Source organism: Cynocephalus volans, chromosome 8 (genome assembly GCF_027409185.1).
Source record: "Cynocephalus volans isolate mCynVol1 chromosome 8, mCynVol1.pri, whole genome shotgun sequence".
NCBI classification, from domain to species: domain Eukaryota; kingdom Metazoa; phylum Chordata; class Mammalia; order Dermoptera; family Cynocephalidae; genus Cynocephalus; species Cynocephalus volans.
Genome location: NC_084467.1, coordinates 81,488,608 through 81,505,904, shown reverse-complemented (window position 1 = coordinate 81,505,904; position 17,297 = coordinate 81,488,608). Strand labels below are relative to the sequence as shown.

General features: G+C 38.7%; 1 protein-coding gene across 6 annotated transcripts in view; it reads left to right on the top strand.

Moving 5' to 3' along the window:
• The first annotated feature begins 222 nt into the window (after positions 1-222).
• Positions 223-17,297, top strand: part of EVI5 (ecotropic viral integration site 5) — a 233,956-nt gene continuing 216,881 nt past the window's right edge. For 5 of the 6 annotated variants that reach the window (XM_063103863.1, XM_063103862.1, XM_063103859.1 and 2 more), the window contains exon 1: positions 223-268. In XM_063103863.1, the coding sequence (XP_062959933.1) occupies positions 233-268 (36 nt within the window). In that variant the 5' untranslated portion in view covers positions 223-232. Of the gene's footprint in view, positions 269-6,399; positions 6,553-17,297 lie in introns of those variants that run through there. The other variant, XM_063103861.1, reaches the window with a different exon arrangement.

Below are 17,297 nucleotides of genomic sequence, written 5' to 3'. Positions count from 1 at the left end.
AAACAAAATCAGCACTCATAAGACCAGAAAACTTTGGTTTCAGCATTCCTAGTTCTCCACATTCCCAGCTTCCCTTAAAGGTACTACCGAACAAATGTATAGGGTGGAACTGAAAGGGTGTTAAATGGGTGGATCCCAGTGGCAATGTCATTGTAAACACTCCCTATGAGTCAGCTATAAATTCAAATCCCCAGTCTCCCGGTCTTCTCTGCTTATCATGGTTACCACCAAAATGACTGCTGCCTTTAGAAACCCTAATGGGAAACAGGTAAATGGATAAAATGATGTTTGATTTTATATTAAAACTTACAAAAATGTAATTGCTGCAACAGGAAATATTTTGTTACTGAGTCAGGATTTGTATACTTTGCTTCAAAACACAAGAACAGCTTGTTACCATTTCTTCAGTATTATTTTAAGAATGTTATCTCATTGTTTTGTGGCCATTCGAATGATGAATAAGAATTTATGAAGCGTTGGGTTTAATTCCACACCTGCAAGAAAGGTATTTTAGTAATTGGCTTTTTGTAATTCAACACTGCTTCTTTCCTTGCTATAATTGGCTGTTCTTTATCTTTTTTTAAAATGTACATTCAAAGAGGAGGTCTAGTGTATTTGTATGGACTTCAAATTACTCATACAGAGGAAAAGATTAGCCATGGAAAATGACTGTTACAATAGTATTCATTCACAAATTCAGTTTGGTGGCAATGTTGATGGTTGTGTGGCCTTTCAATGATTATTTCAGCAGTGTTGCTTCTCAGTCTATTTAGGAGCACCGTGCATAATAAAAGCTAAATTAGGGCCAGCCCTTGGCTCACTTGGGAGAGTGCGGTGCTGATAACACCAAGGCCACTGGTTCGGATCCCATATAGGGATGGCTGGTTAGCTCACTTGGGAGAGAATGGTGCTGACAACCATAAGTCAAGGGTTAAGATCCCCTTACTGGTCATCTTTAAAAAAAAAAAAAAAGCTAAATTAATTTTCCTGTAAAGCAACACTTTCCTAACATAGTTTCCTCATCTTTTTTATTTTGGTGGAGGTTGGGACAGAGTACTAACATTAGCTAAAGTTTGTACATGGTTTTACCATTGTTAGACCATTTCACATGAAATAAAAACATATCTCACAATTCTTATCTTTATTTGCCTGATGAAGAAACTAAAGCTTACAGAGGTTGAAGACCAGGCAATTAGCAGGTGATGGAGTCAGGATTTTTCTAATTCAGAGTCTTTTAATTTATTTGTCTTTTTATTTTTGCACATTGGTGCTTTGTGACTTTGGAAAATAACAACCACAATAGCTACCATTTGTTGAATACTTGTTATGTGTCTTGCATGTTTTATTTCATTTAATTGCCACGTCAATGCTTAAGTAAATATTATTATCTCCAGTTTATGGATGAGAATATTGGGGCTCAAAGAGATTAAACACACTTTTTGGCAAGTACACTTGAAATTTTAGGTCACAGTCTAGTTACTTGCATTAGTATAGAAGTTACTAGTTCCCAGATAATTGGATAGTTTAAGTGGAATTACTATCTCTAGTTGTAACAAATTTTATCTTGCTTTAAAACAGATATTTCAGAAAGTCAAGAAATGAACAGTCCTCTCCTTCTGTTGGGTGGAATAGAAATTCTCACTCTATTGATGTCCCATTTTGGTGTTGTAATTTCAAAAGCTGTTGTTTGGGTTGATGGTATTAATGAATGTCTAATATTACACATAGAAATGATGTCTGAGCTCTAGAGCCAGAGAATGTGTTCTTTACCACAGTTGTGACAGATCTAGTCTATACCTGTGCACAAATGCCAAGAAATAGCAACAGAATTTAGTGCCTCTTAACAGTGTTCTTTTCTAACACGATGTCAGTGTCTTACAAACAATAGGTATGACAGAATAAAGTGGTAAGGTTAAAAAAATTCTTACTCCAATACATGGAGCAACCATAACTTTTGTGCTTGAGTACCTTCTATTTAATCATTTTTGGGGAGGCTGGTGGTATGGGGATCCAAACCCTTGACCTTGGCGTTACCAACAGCACACTCTAACCAAATGAACTGTCCGGCCATCCTTGAGTACCTTTTAGATTCGCATTGTGGAAAGTAACGAGCCTGGTGAGATAGGCTGTCACTATTTCATTGTGAGCCTTCATTTTTCCAAAGCAAAAAGTTTTGAGGGCTGGTTTGATAGCTCAGTTGAAGAGTGGTATTATAATACCAAGGTCAAGGGTTCAGATCCCCATACTGGTCAGCTGACAACCCCCCCCCCCAAAAAAAACAAGTTTTGAACATTAACTGGGGGTTGCAAATTTCAATTTAAGATTACATGTAAATAGTCATGCGGTTAGTGGCTCTAGTGGCTGCTGTATTGGACAGCACAATCCTGTTTTTGCCTCTCAGGGGAATGTCTGCTTTGTTTTCCTTTCTGTGAGTAATGGGGCTCACATTGGCTGGCTTAAACACATTTGGCAGTTAAAAGCATGGTCTTCTGGGATTTAACCCTTGCCAGGTTTAGAGGAGTTCCCCTCCCAGACAGTGACCCAAATCACTGCTAAGGGTATGCAGTATCAGAACATAGAAAACTATAAATTGCTAACTGAATTTACTGCAAATAAAACCATCTCTGAGGAGAGTGGTAATGTCCACTGCACCGCGCTTCCTCTATCTTCTATTCCACATGTGGGATTCCAGAGTGTGAACAGCGGAGTGGCAGGACCTGGAGCAGAGGTGCTGTTGGTGTGGAATTCACACGGTGAAATTTCACTTACGCAAGTGTTCAAGCACTCCTGAGAGGTTAGATTTAGCTCTTTCTCTGGTTAGAATTACAGTAGCTATTTCAGTGAGACATTAGAGTGTGAGTTTTTTCACCAAATAAATTAATGTGTGAAGAATGAGTGAAAGAAAGGGGTGAACAAGAGGTAGTGTTGGTGGGTCAGAGCTGATGATACAAGCTTCTCTCCTCAGGCCTATTCATTTGAGATAATACATTTCACGCACTTAGCTCAGCATTTCTAAGTTGGTATATAATTATATATATACATACATATTAATATAAAAAAACATAATTTATACCAATAAAATCAGCACCAGGTTTGGCTGGTTAGCTCAGTTGATTATAGTGCGGTGTTATAACACCAAGGTTGAGATGAGTTTTGGATCCCCTTACTGGCCAGCTGCCCACGCCCCCCCAAAAAATCAACACCAGGCTTGTATTTGTTTTGGTGGCTAGCCTGTATGGGGATCCAAACCCTTGACCTTGGTGTTATCAGCACTGCTTTCTAACCAACTGAGCTAACTGGCCAGCCCTCAGGCTTGTTTTTAATCATGTATTCAAAATACACTGAACAGCTGCTATGCAAAGTGCTGGGGCTACTGAGAAGCTCAAGACAAATATGGTTTCAATCACTGTGAAGCTCTTGATCTAGGAGGCGAGTAATATACATAAACCAAAAAATTACAATTTCAGAGAAGTGCTATAAAGTTTAGTATTTAAACATTTCTGGCCTTTGGCTATGTTCAAAGTTCTGCCACTATTTTCAATTACTATAAATGTAAGCAAGTTGCATGGTATTTACTAAATTTCAGTTTTCACATTTGCAAGGGGCTTATAATAATAACACCTACCTCATGAAAATAGTATGAGGATTAAAAGAAATAGTGTACCTACAGATCTTAGCCAATACCCATATACAATAAGTGCTCAACTATATGTTAGCTATTATTATTTTTCAAAATTTCATTTATTTTTATAGTTTTTTAGGTAATATTTACATTCATTGAAGTGTTAACTGTACATTTTTTGACAAATGAATACACCTATGTAATTCATACCCCTATCGAGATATAGAAATTTTTTTTTTGGTCCGGTGGGAGTTGAATGGGCCTAGACCATTTTTATCACCCAGAAAATTCTCTCATGTACCTTCCCAGTCAATCCCTTGCCAGAAGCAACACTGTTATTTTTTTCACCACAGATTAGTTTTGCTTTTTCTAGACTTTCAAATAAATAAAATTATACAGTGTGCACTCTTGTGTCATTCATTTATTTTCAAATAGGTAATACATTAACATGCTTTAAAATTGAAAAGGTATAATTTTAAACCTTTCAGGCATGCAGTAAAAAGTCTCCTTTTCACCCTGTCACTCAGTCACCCAGTCTTTCTCTGTTGAAGCAACCAATGTTATTACTTTCATGTGGACCATCCCATAGCTATCATCATTAATTTAGGGGTTTATACGAGGTGCTTTGAGATCTCAACTTTAAGGGTTACCCAAAGAATTTTCTGACAGCCCACCTAAAACAATATAAAATCCGTTTAAAAATAACTGGAGCTCTTTTTAGACTTTGATTCCAAATGTCAAATTGTGACATTTCTCCTTTCTGTGACTTAAGTAACCTTTAAGCCACATCTAGTTCAAGTTCTAGCATCTATGATTCTCATTCATTGAACAAATAAATATTGAACAAATATGGAATACAACCGTGAACCAAACAAAACCAAGCTCCTGGCCTTATGGAGCTAATAGTCTAGGGAGGAAACAAAAATTCACCAAAAATAGTAATACAGTTACAGTTTTATACAATATGTTAGGAGTAAGGGACCAAGTTAAGAGGTCAGAAGGTGCTTCACAGAGGTAGAGACTAGAGCTGAGGTCAGAAGGATGAGGGTTGAAAGAACTTTCCAGGCATAAAGCAAAGCATGAGCAAAAGCTCTTTGGAGAGAGGAAGCTGGTACGTAGCAGGGAATGGAAGAGGCCAGTGTGACTAGAGCAGAGAGAGTAAGATGAAATGTGGCCTGAGCAGTGAGGCTTGTTAGGAGGTTTTGTCTTAAAGAATGGGAAGATGTTGAAGTGGTTTATGCTGGGAAGTGACAAGGTCACCTTATATTTGGAAAAAGTCACTCTGCCTGTTGTGTGAAGAGATTAGAGAGGGGCTAGAGGGGATATGGGTAGACCAATTAGCAGACTATACCAAGGCCCAGGGTTCTTCTATCCATTAACTAGCCAGCTGCTAAAAAAAAAAAAAAAAAAAAAAGACTAGGTCAGTAGTCTGTCCACCCTCACACCCCAGGTGAAGGTAGCTTAGACTGGAAGGTGATGAAGGCTAGAGAAGAGGACAGTTTCAAGGAAAAATTGAAAGGTAAATATCAACAGGATCTGCTGATAGATTGAATATAGGAAGGAGAGGTAGTTAAGCGTGTCTCCTAGTTTTCTTCTTCTGTTTTTTATTTTTCTCTTCTAGTTTTCTTATACAAAATGGATTCAGTTGCAAAGAAATTGTTGATTGGAATTGACTTTAAATAATGGCATGACCTAAAGTTATGCAAAAATTTGCCTCAGATAAATTTTCAAGCTTTCAGAGTTTTTAGCTGGGGGAAGGGCATGGCTTTACTTCCTATTTCTTGGTATTTCCTAATCTTGTTGAAAAAAAAATTTCTCTTTTTCTGAAATGCTTGTTACAATGAAACCCCTTCTGGGGATTCTGTCTTATAAATTTAAATTAGAAAATCACCAGGGATATCTAATTTCTAGACAAATAATTTTGGAATTTTTTGTGTTGATAATTACTATCATTTTTGTCACATCTAAATGTATAATGAAAGTAATTTATATTGCCTTTATTATTTTTCTTGCCTGCCTTTCGTGGGATAGGACTAGAATCATTAGGCTCTTTCTGTCCCAAACTAAGTGCTTTCCTTCTAAGAATTTCTTGGTTGATGTTGGATGGCTGCCCGGCTAGACCTCACATATTTGTGCCCATGTTCTGCCCAATGCCGGACTTTGCGTAAATCCAGTGTGTCTAGACTACTGATGGAAAAGTGCTTTACCATCACAAGTGCCATTACACGTTGATTATTTCTGAGAGTGAACTAAGGCCACCTCTCTGGGGAGCTCGGGGTGACCTTTCGAAGCCAGAGCGTCTGCACCGTGTGCCCCCGGCCTACGGGACAGGCGCATGGGCTGTGCGGCAATGCGAGGTCAGCAGCCCCAAGCACCGGGTCGCCCGGGCCCCCTAGGGGGTGTGTCTTTTGCAGCTTTAACAAGGAAGGGGCGGTTCAAGTGACTGGAGAAGTCAGCAATTTGCAGGACCGAGGGTTGGTGCTTTGAAAAGGAGGCGGAGGCGACAGAGGGATTTCCCCGCCCCCACTCCACTCGGTCCAATCCCTTCAACTTCTTCTTTTTTCTGCCGGCCCGCCAGGCCCCTAACCTGCTCGAACCCAGTATGCTGTTAGAGGCGGCCGGGTCTCTTTAAGGCTCTACCGCGCCTGCGCCTTGGGCTTTCCTGACGCGGCCGGCAGTCCCCGGAGGAGCTGGCTGGCTGGCGGTCGGGCGAGGGGCTGGGCGGTCGTTGAGCACTCCGGACTGCGCAGAGGGGTGGGTGAGGGTCGGGAGAAGGCCCGGAGCTGCTGCGTGAGCGTGGTGCGCCTGAGAACACGGGCAGGGCGGCCCGCGGAGCCGGGAGCGGGGCCGAGGCTCTGAGACGCGGCGGCGCGGCTGCCGGCTGGATGGGAAGTTAATGTTTACCGCGAAGTCCACCCAACGTTTCCAAGGTGAGGGGCGCGGCGCCAGGTTGGGCGGGCCGGGAGCCCGGGTTCTGCGGGGCGCACAGCTGGGCCAAGGCGCGGCGGGCGAGGGCCGCCGCCAAACTTGTCGCGCGAGCGGGGTGGGAGCGCCCGGCCCCGCTGGGGCCTAAGTTCTCTGCGCTAGTGTCCTCGCCTGCTGCCTCCTCCCGCAACCATCCTCCCGTGGGCGCCGGGGAAGAAACCCGCCGCCGGGTCTTCCTGTGGAGTCCCAGGAAGGTGGAGGGACGGAGAGGCTTCGGGGGGCACTTCCTCTTAAATCATGTGGCGGATACTGACCCTTCACCCCCGCCTTTGGGGCTAGAAGTCAATTCCCTTTAGGTGACCTGAGGGGAGAGACCACCCGCACTCCTGACTTGCAAAGTTGGCGTCTTTATTTGGCCTCCGGGATTCTGTGCATGGCCGTGTCTCCAGGCAGATGATGGGCAAACCGGGTGTGCCAGGTGACTCCAAAGAATGTACTTGAGCGTTTTGTAGCCATCACTGAATCATCTTATGACTAGCGGGGCAAGCCTCAAATTAGCCGCAGGATTTCCGGTAGGTTGGATTGCGGTGTTGGTGTTTGCTTTAAGAGTTGCTGTGATTTATTTCTGTCTGACTTTTGGGCATCTTAGATCATGTCAGTTGGCATCCTTTCACCGAAGACTTAACCAAAACTTTTGGAATGCTTCGTTCGCTTTCCTCCTATCTGTCGCTGTTAGAGGTGATTTCGAAAGGCAGCAGCATTTTCTTGCAAGAATATCTTTTCTTCGCTTACCGTGTAGGATAAAAAATTCTTTTCTTTGCTGAAAGAATGAATTCTAGTGGTTCATGAAGTTAAAGAAAAATGATCTGTTGGTAGTCTTTATCTTTGTTCTGGTTTGATATGTTAGTAGCTTTCTTATTGTGTTTTAATTTTATTAGTAAAATTTCTGCAGTGTATCAGAAGCTCTTTTTCTATTCCAAAACGCTAGCCTTAAGATCTCTGAGAATTTTGGGCCGGCCCGTGGCTCACTCGGTAGAGTGCGGTGCTGATAACACCAAGGCCACGGGTTCGGATCCTATATAGGGATGGCCGGTTTGCTCACTGGCTGAGCGTGGTGCTGACAACACCAAGCCAAGGGTTGAGATCCCCTTACCGGTCATCTTTTTAAAAAAAAAAAAAAAAAAAAAAAAGATCTCTGAGAATTTTGTGTCAAAGAAATCTTAGAAAACTCATTGAAGTATAATATACAGAAAAGGTCGCAATTCAAAGTGTGCAGACAATGAACTTTTACTAAGTGACCCACCACAGATCAAGAAATTCAACATTACTAGGTTGGGGTATGTACCAAGAAGTGGAATTGTCGGGTTTTGAGGTATGTGAATGATAAAACTTTAGTATTAGATACTGTTGAACACTTTCCCGAAGTGGTTGTATCAATTAGCAGGGAATGATATTCCATATACCCCACATCCTTGCCGATGCTTGTCAGTTTAAAAAATTTCTGCTATTCTGGTAGAGGTGCAGTAATATGTATCAGTGTGGTTTTGTTTTGCATTTGAGTATCTTTTATTGGCCAATTATTTGTCCTCCTTTGTGAGGTGCCTGTTAAGTCTTTTTGCCCAGTTTTCATTGGTATTCTTATTTTTCTATTGATTTATAATCCTTAGTATGGATATGAGTCCTTTTGGAATATGTACATATATTACATTTCTTTTTTTCACTCTTTTCACTCTTTTAAAGGAGTTTTTTTGATGAATTGAGATTCTTAATTTTAATGAAATATACATTTAAAATTTTTTCTTTTACGGTTGCTGCTTTTGTGTCTTGTGTTAAAAATCTACTCCTAGCCTAAGAATATTTATATATTTTCCTGTGTTACCTTATAGAAATTTTATTTACTTTTCTCTTTTAAGGTGTACAATTTACAGTAAATTCCAGATGGATTGTAGGGGTCAAGATTCACTTTTTACCATGTGGATATCTATTTGACCAAGTACCATTTATTGAAAATACCATCCTTGCCCTTCTGCACTGCGTGGCACTTTTTTCATAAATCAGATGACTGTATAATTGTGTGTCTGTTTCTGAATACTCTATTGTTTCATTTGTTTATTTGTTATCCTTGCACTGATATTACAGTATTAATGTTACTTTATAATAAGCCTTGGTATGTGGTAGTATAAGTCCTACAGCTTTGTTTCTTAAACTGTCTGGAGTTTTCTTGGCTCTTAGCATTTTCATATTAGAATCTGCTTGTCAATTTCTACAAATTTTGGGATTGGAATTAAATTTGTATATTAATTTGGGGAGAACTGACATTTTAATTATATTGAGTATTTTAATTTATGAACATGGTATATGTCTTTCCATTTATTTAGGTCTTTAAAGTTTTCAGTAATGTTTTGTAGTTTTCTGTGTAGAAGTCTTGCACATCTTTCTTATTCTTAGGTAGTTGGTGTTTTTTGATGTTATTGTAAATGATATTTTAATACATTTGTGGCCAGCATATAGGAATACCACTGATTTTTTTTTTTTTTTTTTTTTTTGGGTTGGGTGGGTGGGGGTGGGGCCTCTGGGATTATTTTAAATTAGTCCCAGACATCATTTCATTAATAAATTTAAGTCTTCATTCTTTTTTTTTTTTTTTTTTTTTTTTTTTTCACTTTTTTTTTTTTTTTTAATTTTATTTTGTCGATATACATTGTAGCTGATTATTGCTTCCCATCACCAAAACCTCCCTCCCTTCTCCCTCCCCCCCTCCCCCCCGACAATGTCCTTTCTGTTTGCTTGTTGTATCAACTTCAAATAATTGTGGTTGTTATATCTTCTTCCCCCCCCCCGGTTTGTGTGTGTGTGTGTATGTGTGTGTGTGAATTTATATATTAATTTTTAGCTCCCTCCAATAAGTGAGAACATGTGGTATTTCTCTTTCTGTGCCTGACTTGTTTCACTTAATATAATTCTCTCAAGGTCCATCCATGTTGTTGCAAATGGCAGTATTTCATTCGTTTTTATAGCTGAGTAGTATTCCATTGTGTAGATGTACCACATTTTCCGTATCCACTCATCTGATGATGGGCATTTGGGCTGGTTCCAACTCTTGGCTATTGTAAAGAGTGCTGCGATGAACATTGGGGAACAGGTATACCTTCGACTTGATGATTTCCATTCCTCTGGGTATATTCCCAACAGTGGGATGGCTGGGTCGTATGGTAGATCTATTTGCAATTGTTTAAGGAACCTCCATACCATTTTCCATAGAGGCTGCACCATTTTGCAGTCCCACCAACAATGTATGAGAGTTCCTTTTTCTCCGCAGCCTCGCCAGCATTTATCGTTCACAGTCTTTTGGATTTTAGCCATCCTAACTGGGGTTAGATGGTATCTCAATGTGGTTTTGATTTGCATTTCCCGGATGCTGAGTGATGTTGAGCATTTTTTCATATGTCTGTTGGCCATTTGTATATCTTCCTTAGAGAAATGCCTACTTAGCTCTTTTGCCCATTTTTTAATTGGGTTGCTTGTTTTCTTCTTGTAAAGTTGTTTGAGTTCCTTATATATTCTGGATATTAATCCTTTCTCAGATGTATATTTTGCAAATATTTTCTCCCACTCTGTTGGTTGTCTTTTAACTCTTTTAATTGTTTCTTTTGCTGTGCAGAAGCTTTTTAGTTTGATATAATCCCATTTGTTTATTTTTCCTTTGGTTGCCCGTGCTTTTGGGGTCGTATTCATGAAGTCTGTGCCCAGTCCTATTTCCTGAAGTGTTTCTCCTATGTTTTCTTTAAGAAGTTTCATTGTCTCAGGGTGTATATTTAAATCCTTAATCCATTTTGAGTTGATTTTAGTATACGGTGAGAGGTATGGATCTAGTTTCATTCTCCTGCATATGGATATCCAGTTATCCCAGCACCACTTGCTGAAGAGGCAGTCCCTTCGCCACTGAATAGGCTTGGTGCCTTTGTCAAAGATCAGATGGCAGTAAGTGTGTGGGTTGATTTCTGGATTCTCTATTCTATTCCATTGGTCAGTGTGTCTGTTTTTATGCCAGTACCATACTGTTTTGGTTATTATAGCTTTGTAGTATAGCTTAAAGTCAGGTAGTGTTATGCCTCCAGCTTTATTTTTTTTGCTGAGCATTGCTTTGGCTATTCGTGGTCTTTTATTGTTCCATATAAATGTCTGAATAGTTTTTTCCATTTCTGAGAAAAATGTCTTTGGAATTTTGATGGGGATTGCATTGAATTTGTATATCACTTTGGGTAGTATGGACATTTTCACTATGTTGATTCTTCCAATCCAAGAGCATGGAATATCTTTCCATCTTCTTGTATCCTCTCTAATTTCTCTCAGCAGTGGTTTGTAGTTCTCATTATAGAGATTTTTCACATCCTTGGTTAACTCAATTCCTAAGTATTTTATTTTTTTGGTGGCTATTGTAAATGGGCAGGCTTTCTTGATTTCTCCTTCTGCATGTTCACTATTGGAGAAAAGAAATGCTACTGATTTTTGTGTGTTGATTTTGTATCCTGCTACTGTGCTGAAATCATTTATCAATTCCAACAGTTTTTTTGTAGAGGTTTTAGGCTGTCCGATATATAGGATCATGTCATCTGCAAACAGGGACAGTTTGACTTCATCTTTTCCAATCTGGATGCCCTTTATTTCCTTCTCAAGTCTTCATTCTTTATTCATGACCTAGTCCAAATTACACCTTGTATGTTCTAGTAGTCCAACTAAGTTTTTATTTTATTTTTTGCATGGTGTCTCCAGTGTCTAGAACCACTAAGGTTTTATAGTGTTTAGTATATTGACAGTCATTGTGTTAGGCTATGGGTATGCAGAGCTGATTAAGATGCTGCCCTGCCCCTGAGGAGCTTAGAGTCTAGTGGGGGTAGTAGAACAGAAAGAAAAGACCATTGTCCTTTACTAGGAGTGGTACTTATGATGGAAATTGGTTTGGCAGCATGCAAAAGGAGAAATCTAAATCAAACTCAGGGGAGGGTATTGGGGGTATATGCCTGGCTCCCACTGTTCTGTGAGCTGGTAAAGGAATGGGCTGTGGACGGGGTTGGTTGTTTGCTAAATACATTTCTGCTTAATGCCTTGTTTTTCAGCCTTGAACCTCACTCTATTCTTGAGTCTGGAGTCTCTCCAAGTCATTGTTTCCACAGAATAAATTTATGAGAGGTTAGGGATGGTGGTGGAGAAGGGAACCTGGAAGGTCTAACTGTACTCTGTAGAGGTTTTCAACCACAGCCCTGCTCTTCAGCTCCATGCCTCTCCACCACTGATGTTATACCTGGAGACTCCCAGGTCCTGAGCCTCTCTGGAGTTCTGTGAATGAGCCACATCAGTTTGCTTCTTGACCATATTCCCTTTTGAAGGCCAGTAGGTTCAGCTTTCTCTCCTCTACTTATTCTTCCATCTCTTTTCTTGTTTCGTGGGTGCCACATTTTCTCTTATCTGAGGCTGTTAAAGATTGTTTCTTTAGGCTTTTTTCCCCTTGCATGGTTTGTTTCCTTTAATCCTCTTTTTTTCTTTTTGGTGTAGTCTCATTAGTAGATGCCTTCCTCAGAGGTCTGGTAATCCTTGGTTGTCTGTTCATGATTAAGAATGATTGACTAAAAGCTGATTGGGAGCCCTGAGATTGTAAGCAGGGTTTACTGACTTCCAGTTTTACCCTGTAATATAGAATCTAAAGCAGTGGTTTTCAACTTTGATTGTGCATTAGACTCACATGGAGAGCTTTTAAAAAAAACTCATGCTGCTGCTAGACCAAATACATCAGAATCTCTAGGGATAGGACCCAGGTAGCAGTATTTTTAAGAAATTTAGTTGTGGTTACATATAATAAAATGCACAAAATTTAAGTGTATAGTTTGATTTTTACCTTGTAACTAACACAAGATGGCAAAAACTCTAGAAAACTTCTTCATATCCCTTTTTTCTATTGTCCCCACTCCCTGCCCAGAGGTGATCACTATTCTGATTTCTATCTCCATAGATTATCATCAGTATTTTTTAAAGCTGCTCTGGTGATTCCAGTGTATGGCCAAGACCGAACACCATTGGTCTGGATAGACTATTCGAGGCTATCTCCAGTGTATGTGTCTTTCCTTTTGGCATATAAAATTCAAGATACAGGTCAGAGATGACATTGGTAGCTTCATGGTGTTATGATAGTTGTTCCTCTTAATTTGTGTTTTGTAGATAGAACCTGTTGACTGTGGCCCCATAAGTTTGCTCGAAAAGTGTCATCTCATTTCTCATTATTGCAACTTCCCTGATGTATTTTTACTTATTGCATTTCTAGCTGTTTATGACTGTATCTGTCCTTCAAGAGAGCTTTCCTTGCCTGTGCTGTTTGCAGTTTATCCTTTTAAGTGGCTGAAGACAGTGTGGGATTATTGCTTGTTAATTGTTCTTTATACTTATTCAAACCTCACAGTTGTACTCTGAAAAGTGTTCTCTAAAGCTGGTTAAACTGGCTATTATCTGGGTTTTTATTGTTGGTTTTGCTATTCAGTGCTTTGTAAGTTCATTATTAGTACTCTTTCTCTAAGGAACTGCTAGCTCCTATGTTCTAGAAAGTGACCTTGATGAGAGAGAGGAACAAAACTGGCTTTGTTATGGATCATTGCTCTTTTTGTTTGTTCATAGCAAAGTGTAAGCACTGATAACAGAAGTGAGGATGGGGATTTTGTCTTTGAGTTGGTGCTCAAATGATTTGTTGCTGTCTTCTTTGGCCTGATATGGATTTTTTGCTATGTCAGAAATGAATCCAGTATTCTCATAAGTAATACTAGTACATTTATTAGAACAGTGTTAGCAGATACTGGATAAAATTACGGCTTTAATGAGCAATTATATAGTATTTGAATGAAATACATGAGAAAGATAGAAGAAAAATGTAATTATCTTCAAGTATACCAGAAATCAGGGTAGTGTAGAAAACTGAGCCATAATTTTTTTTTTTTTTTTTTTTAAAGATGACCGGTAAGGGGATCTTAACCCTTGACTTGGTGTTGTGAGCACCACGCTCAGCCAGTGAGCGAACCGGCCATCCGTATATGGGATCCGAACCCGGGGCCTTGGTGTTCTCAGCATCGCACTCTCCCGAGTGAGCCACGGGCCAGCCCCGAGCCATAATTTTTTTTTTTTTTTTTTAAAAGCCAGTCAAATTTGGCAGAGGGGGGTTATATGACAACTTTAGTGATTTTAATATTAGTAAATTTTGATAACCCACTACCATCAGACCAGCCTGAGCCATAATTTGATGGTTGGAAGATAGACCTTGAAGTAAACTGAGAATGAATTTTAGGGAATAAGCCCATGAAAAATGTAATGCCTTTGAATGCAGTTGTCTTCCCTTATCTGCAGTTTCAGTTACCCAAGGTCATCTGTAGTCCAAAAATATTAAATGGAAAATTTCAGAAATAAACAATTCATAAGTTTTCAATTGTGTTCCATCCGCTCCATTGGGATGTGAATCATCCCTTTGTCCAGTATATGTACCCTGTATACTCTATCTGCCTGTTAGTCACTTAGTAGCTGTCTTGGTTGTCATATCAGTTGTCGGTATCACAGTGCTTATGTTCAAGTAAACCTTATTTTGCTTAATAATACTTTATTAATACTAAATTAATTATTAGTCACTGTTGTTAACCTCTTACTGTGCCTAATTTACAAACTAAACTTTATCAGGTGTGTGTGTATAGGAAAAAACAGTACATATAGGGTTTGGAATTTACTTGGAATTATGTAATAAATAGATGAGCACAAAATTAAAGATTCAACTTGGCTGCCTTTTGAAAATATGGAGAAGCATCTGTTCTACTGCTAGATGAACAAGGTTATAGGGAAGTTGTCAAGCATGATGGTATATTTAGGTTTAACCTACATTGTCAGTAAAATGAGTTAGTTAGCTCCGTTGGTTTTAGCACAGCCTTATAACACCAAGGTCACAGGTTCAGATACCTGTACTGGTCATCTGCATCTCCTATGTGGCAAGTGTAGTGATAGGTATTGGGGAGATAATGACGATCTATTCCACACAGATAAGTCCTTGCTCACAAAATTTACAAACCAAGGACAGAGACACATTTGATGTATTTTTGTTTCTGAGTTGATAATTTTTTTTAAGAACGGTAATTTAGTGATAGTTTAATTTTTCTTAAATCTTGAGGCATTTTGTAACTAGTTAAGAAAAAATGCTGAGTAAATTAAAGTTTTAAATCTTAATAGTTGCTTTACTTTTTTAAATAAAAAAATCATATAGTGAAATGCACAGATTTAACTGTACAATTCAAGAGTTTTGATAAATGTTTACACCTCTGCAAACTCCGCTCTCCCCCATGGTTCTTTTAGTTAATCTCCACTGTTGTGTTATCATTTACCATATATTATTTTTTCTTGTTCTTGAATGTCACATGAATAGAATTATATAGTATGTATTCTTCTGTTTTTGGCTTCTTTTGGTTAGCATAATGTGTTTTTGAAATTTATCCATGTTGCACATTGATCAGTAGTTCGTTCTTTTAAATCCATGTATATTAATCCATTGTATGAATATACCACAATTTTGTTTATCCATTTTCCCATCTGGCTATTATGAATAAAGCTGCTATGAACATTTGAGTACAAGCCTTTTTGTAGACATACATTTTCATTTCCCTTGGATAAATAACTAGGAGTGGAATTACTGGATCATAGAACAGATGTATGTTTGACTTTAGAAGACATTGCTAAAGAATTTCCTCAAGAGGTTATACCATTTTACATTCTAACCAGCAATGTATGAAAGGTCTAGTTGAATGACAAATCAGAATGGAGTTTCAGAAAGATTTTGGTACAGTGGGTATAAGACTTGAGATAGGGAAAACACACAGTAAAGTAATACAGTTGAAAATTGATGTATTCTTATTCCAAGGAATTGGTAGGGAGGGAGAGAAGCTTATGTATTTTAGAGCTTTAAGGACATGGAATCCTTAGACTTGGTATATAGGGCGAGGATAAGGAGGGATCAGGTGACCTCTATATATCTTTCATAGGCTACTGGACTTTGGTATGCCAGTCATTAATAGAACGAACACAGTGGAGGAATTGATTTGCAGGGAAGAGGGTATGATGAATTCTGTTTTGTTTGTAAGTAGTAATTGGGGTAAAAGGAAATAGATGAGATAACTCAGGGAGTGTGTGCAGTAAGGGGAGAGTACAGGATGGAATTGGAACTTTGGGGACCACTGACATTTAAGAAATGAGCTGATGATAAGGAGCCTGCAAATGAACAGAAGGAGTAGCCACTATAGGAGGAAACTCAGGAAAGTGATTTAACAGAAGCTAAAAGAATAGAACTTTGGAGGAGGGAGAGGCTTGAATGTTATTAATGTAAGTAAAAATAAGTACAGAGTTTTGGAGGTTTTTTTTCTGTTAAAACTTATTATATTACGTGACCTAGAAGTTGCAATTTATGGAATAAATCCTAGAGAAACATACAAATGGAAAGATATGCTTAGAGAGTTCATGGCACCTAGTATATAACAGTAAAAAATTGGAAGCAACCCAAGTGTCCATTAATAGAGGATTGGTTAAATAAATTATGGTGCACTCACATAATAGAATGTTATACAGCTGATGGAATATAGTGTATATATACTGTGTTAGTTTCCTGTGCAAATTAGCACAAATTTAATGGCTTAAGACAACACAAATTTAGTTTCTTATCGTTCTGAAGACCAGAGTCTAAAATGTTTTACTGGGTTAAAGTCAAAATATTGGCAGGGTTAGTTCCTTCTGGAGTCTCTAGGGCAGAATCTGTTTCCTAGCCTTTTCCAGCTTCTAGAACTGCATTTCTTGTATTCCTTGTATTGCATTCCTTGCCCTCTTCCTCCATCTCCCAATCTCTCTCTCTTTATGCCTTCACATCTTCTTCTCCCTCATAAGGATCGTTGTGATTACATCAGGCCTAACCTGGATAATTCAGGATAACTCCCACCATCTTAAGATCCTTAACTTAGTCACAATTGCAAAGTCCCTTTTGCCATATAAGATAACATATTCACAGGTTCTGGGTATTAGGATGTGGAGCTCTTTGGGGGGCTGTAATCACATACCACAAATACAAGGACAAAGGATCAGGATATATTAAGTTAAAAAATTCTCAAAAAAGTGTGTGTAAAATGATCTAATTTTTATAAAATTAAAAAAATTACATATATACCCATATGTTAGTATATATATTAGAAAAGAAATCTTGAGGAATATATACCATACTAACAGTAGCTTTCTCTGAATGAGGGATTACAGAGTACATGGTCTTTCATTTTTTTCTGATATTTGAATTTTTTTTTTTTTAGCTATGTGTGCTTGTGATATTTGAATTCTTAATTAACGTGTATTTTCTGATTAGAAAAATGAAAAGGAGAGAGTATTGTTTTGGGTCCCGTGTTGTGGAGAGATCAAGGAAGATATGGGCTGTGAAGTGTTTACTGGATTTAGCAAGGGGCTCTTGGTGACTAACCTTGGTAAATGCAGTTTTAGTAAAATGGTATGTAGAGTAGAAGCCAGTTTACAATGAAAAAATGGGAGGTGAGGAAGGAAAGAGTGAAAAGCTAAACACCTCTCCAGTTTCTTCTGACTTTTATTTTCTTTGGTGGCTGGTCTGTGTAGGGATACAAGCCCTTGACGTTGGTGTTATAACACTGCTTTAACCAAACTGAGCTAACCGGGCAGCCTGGTCTTCTGACTT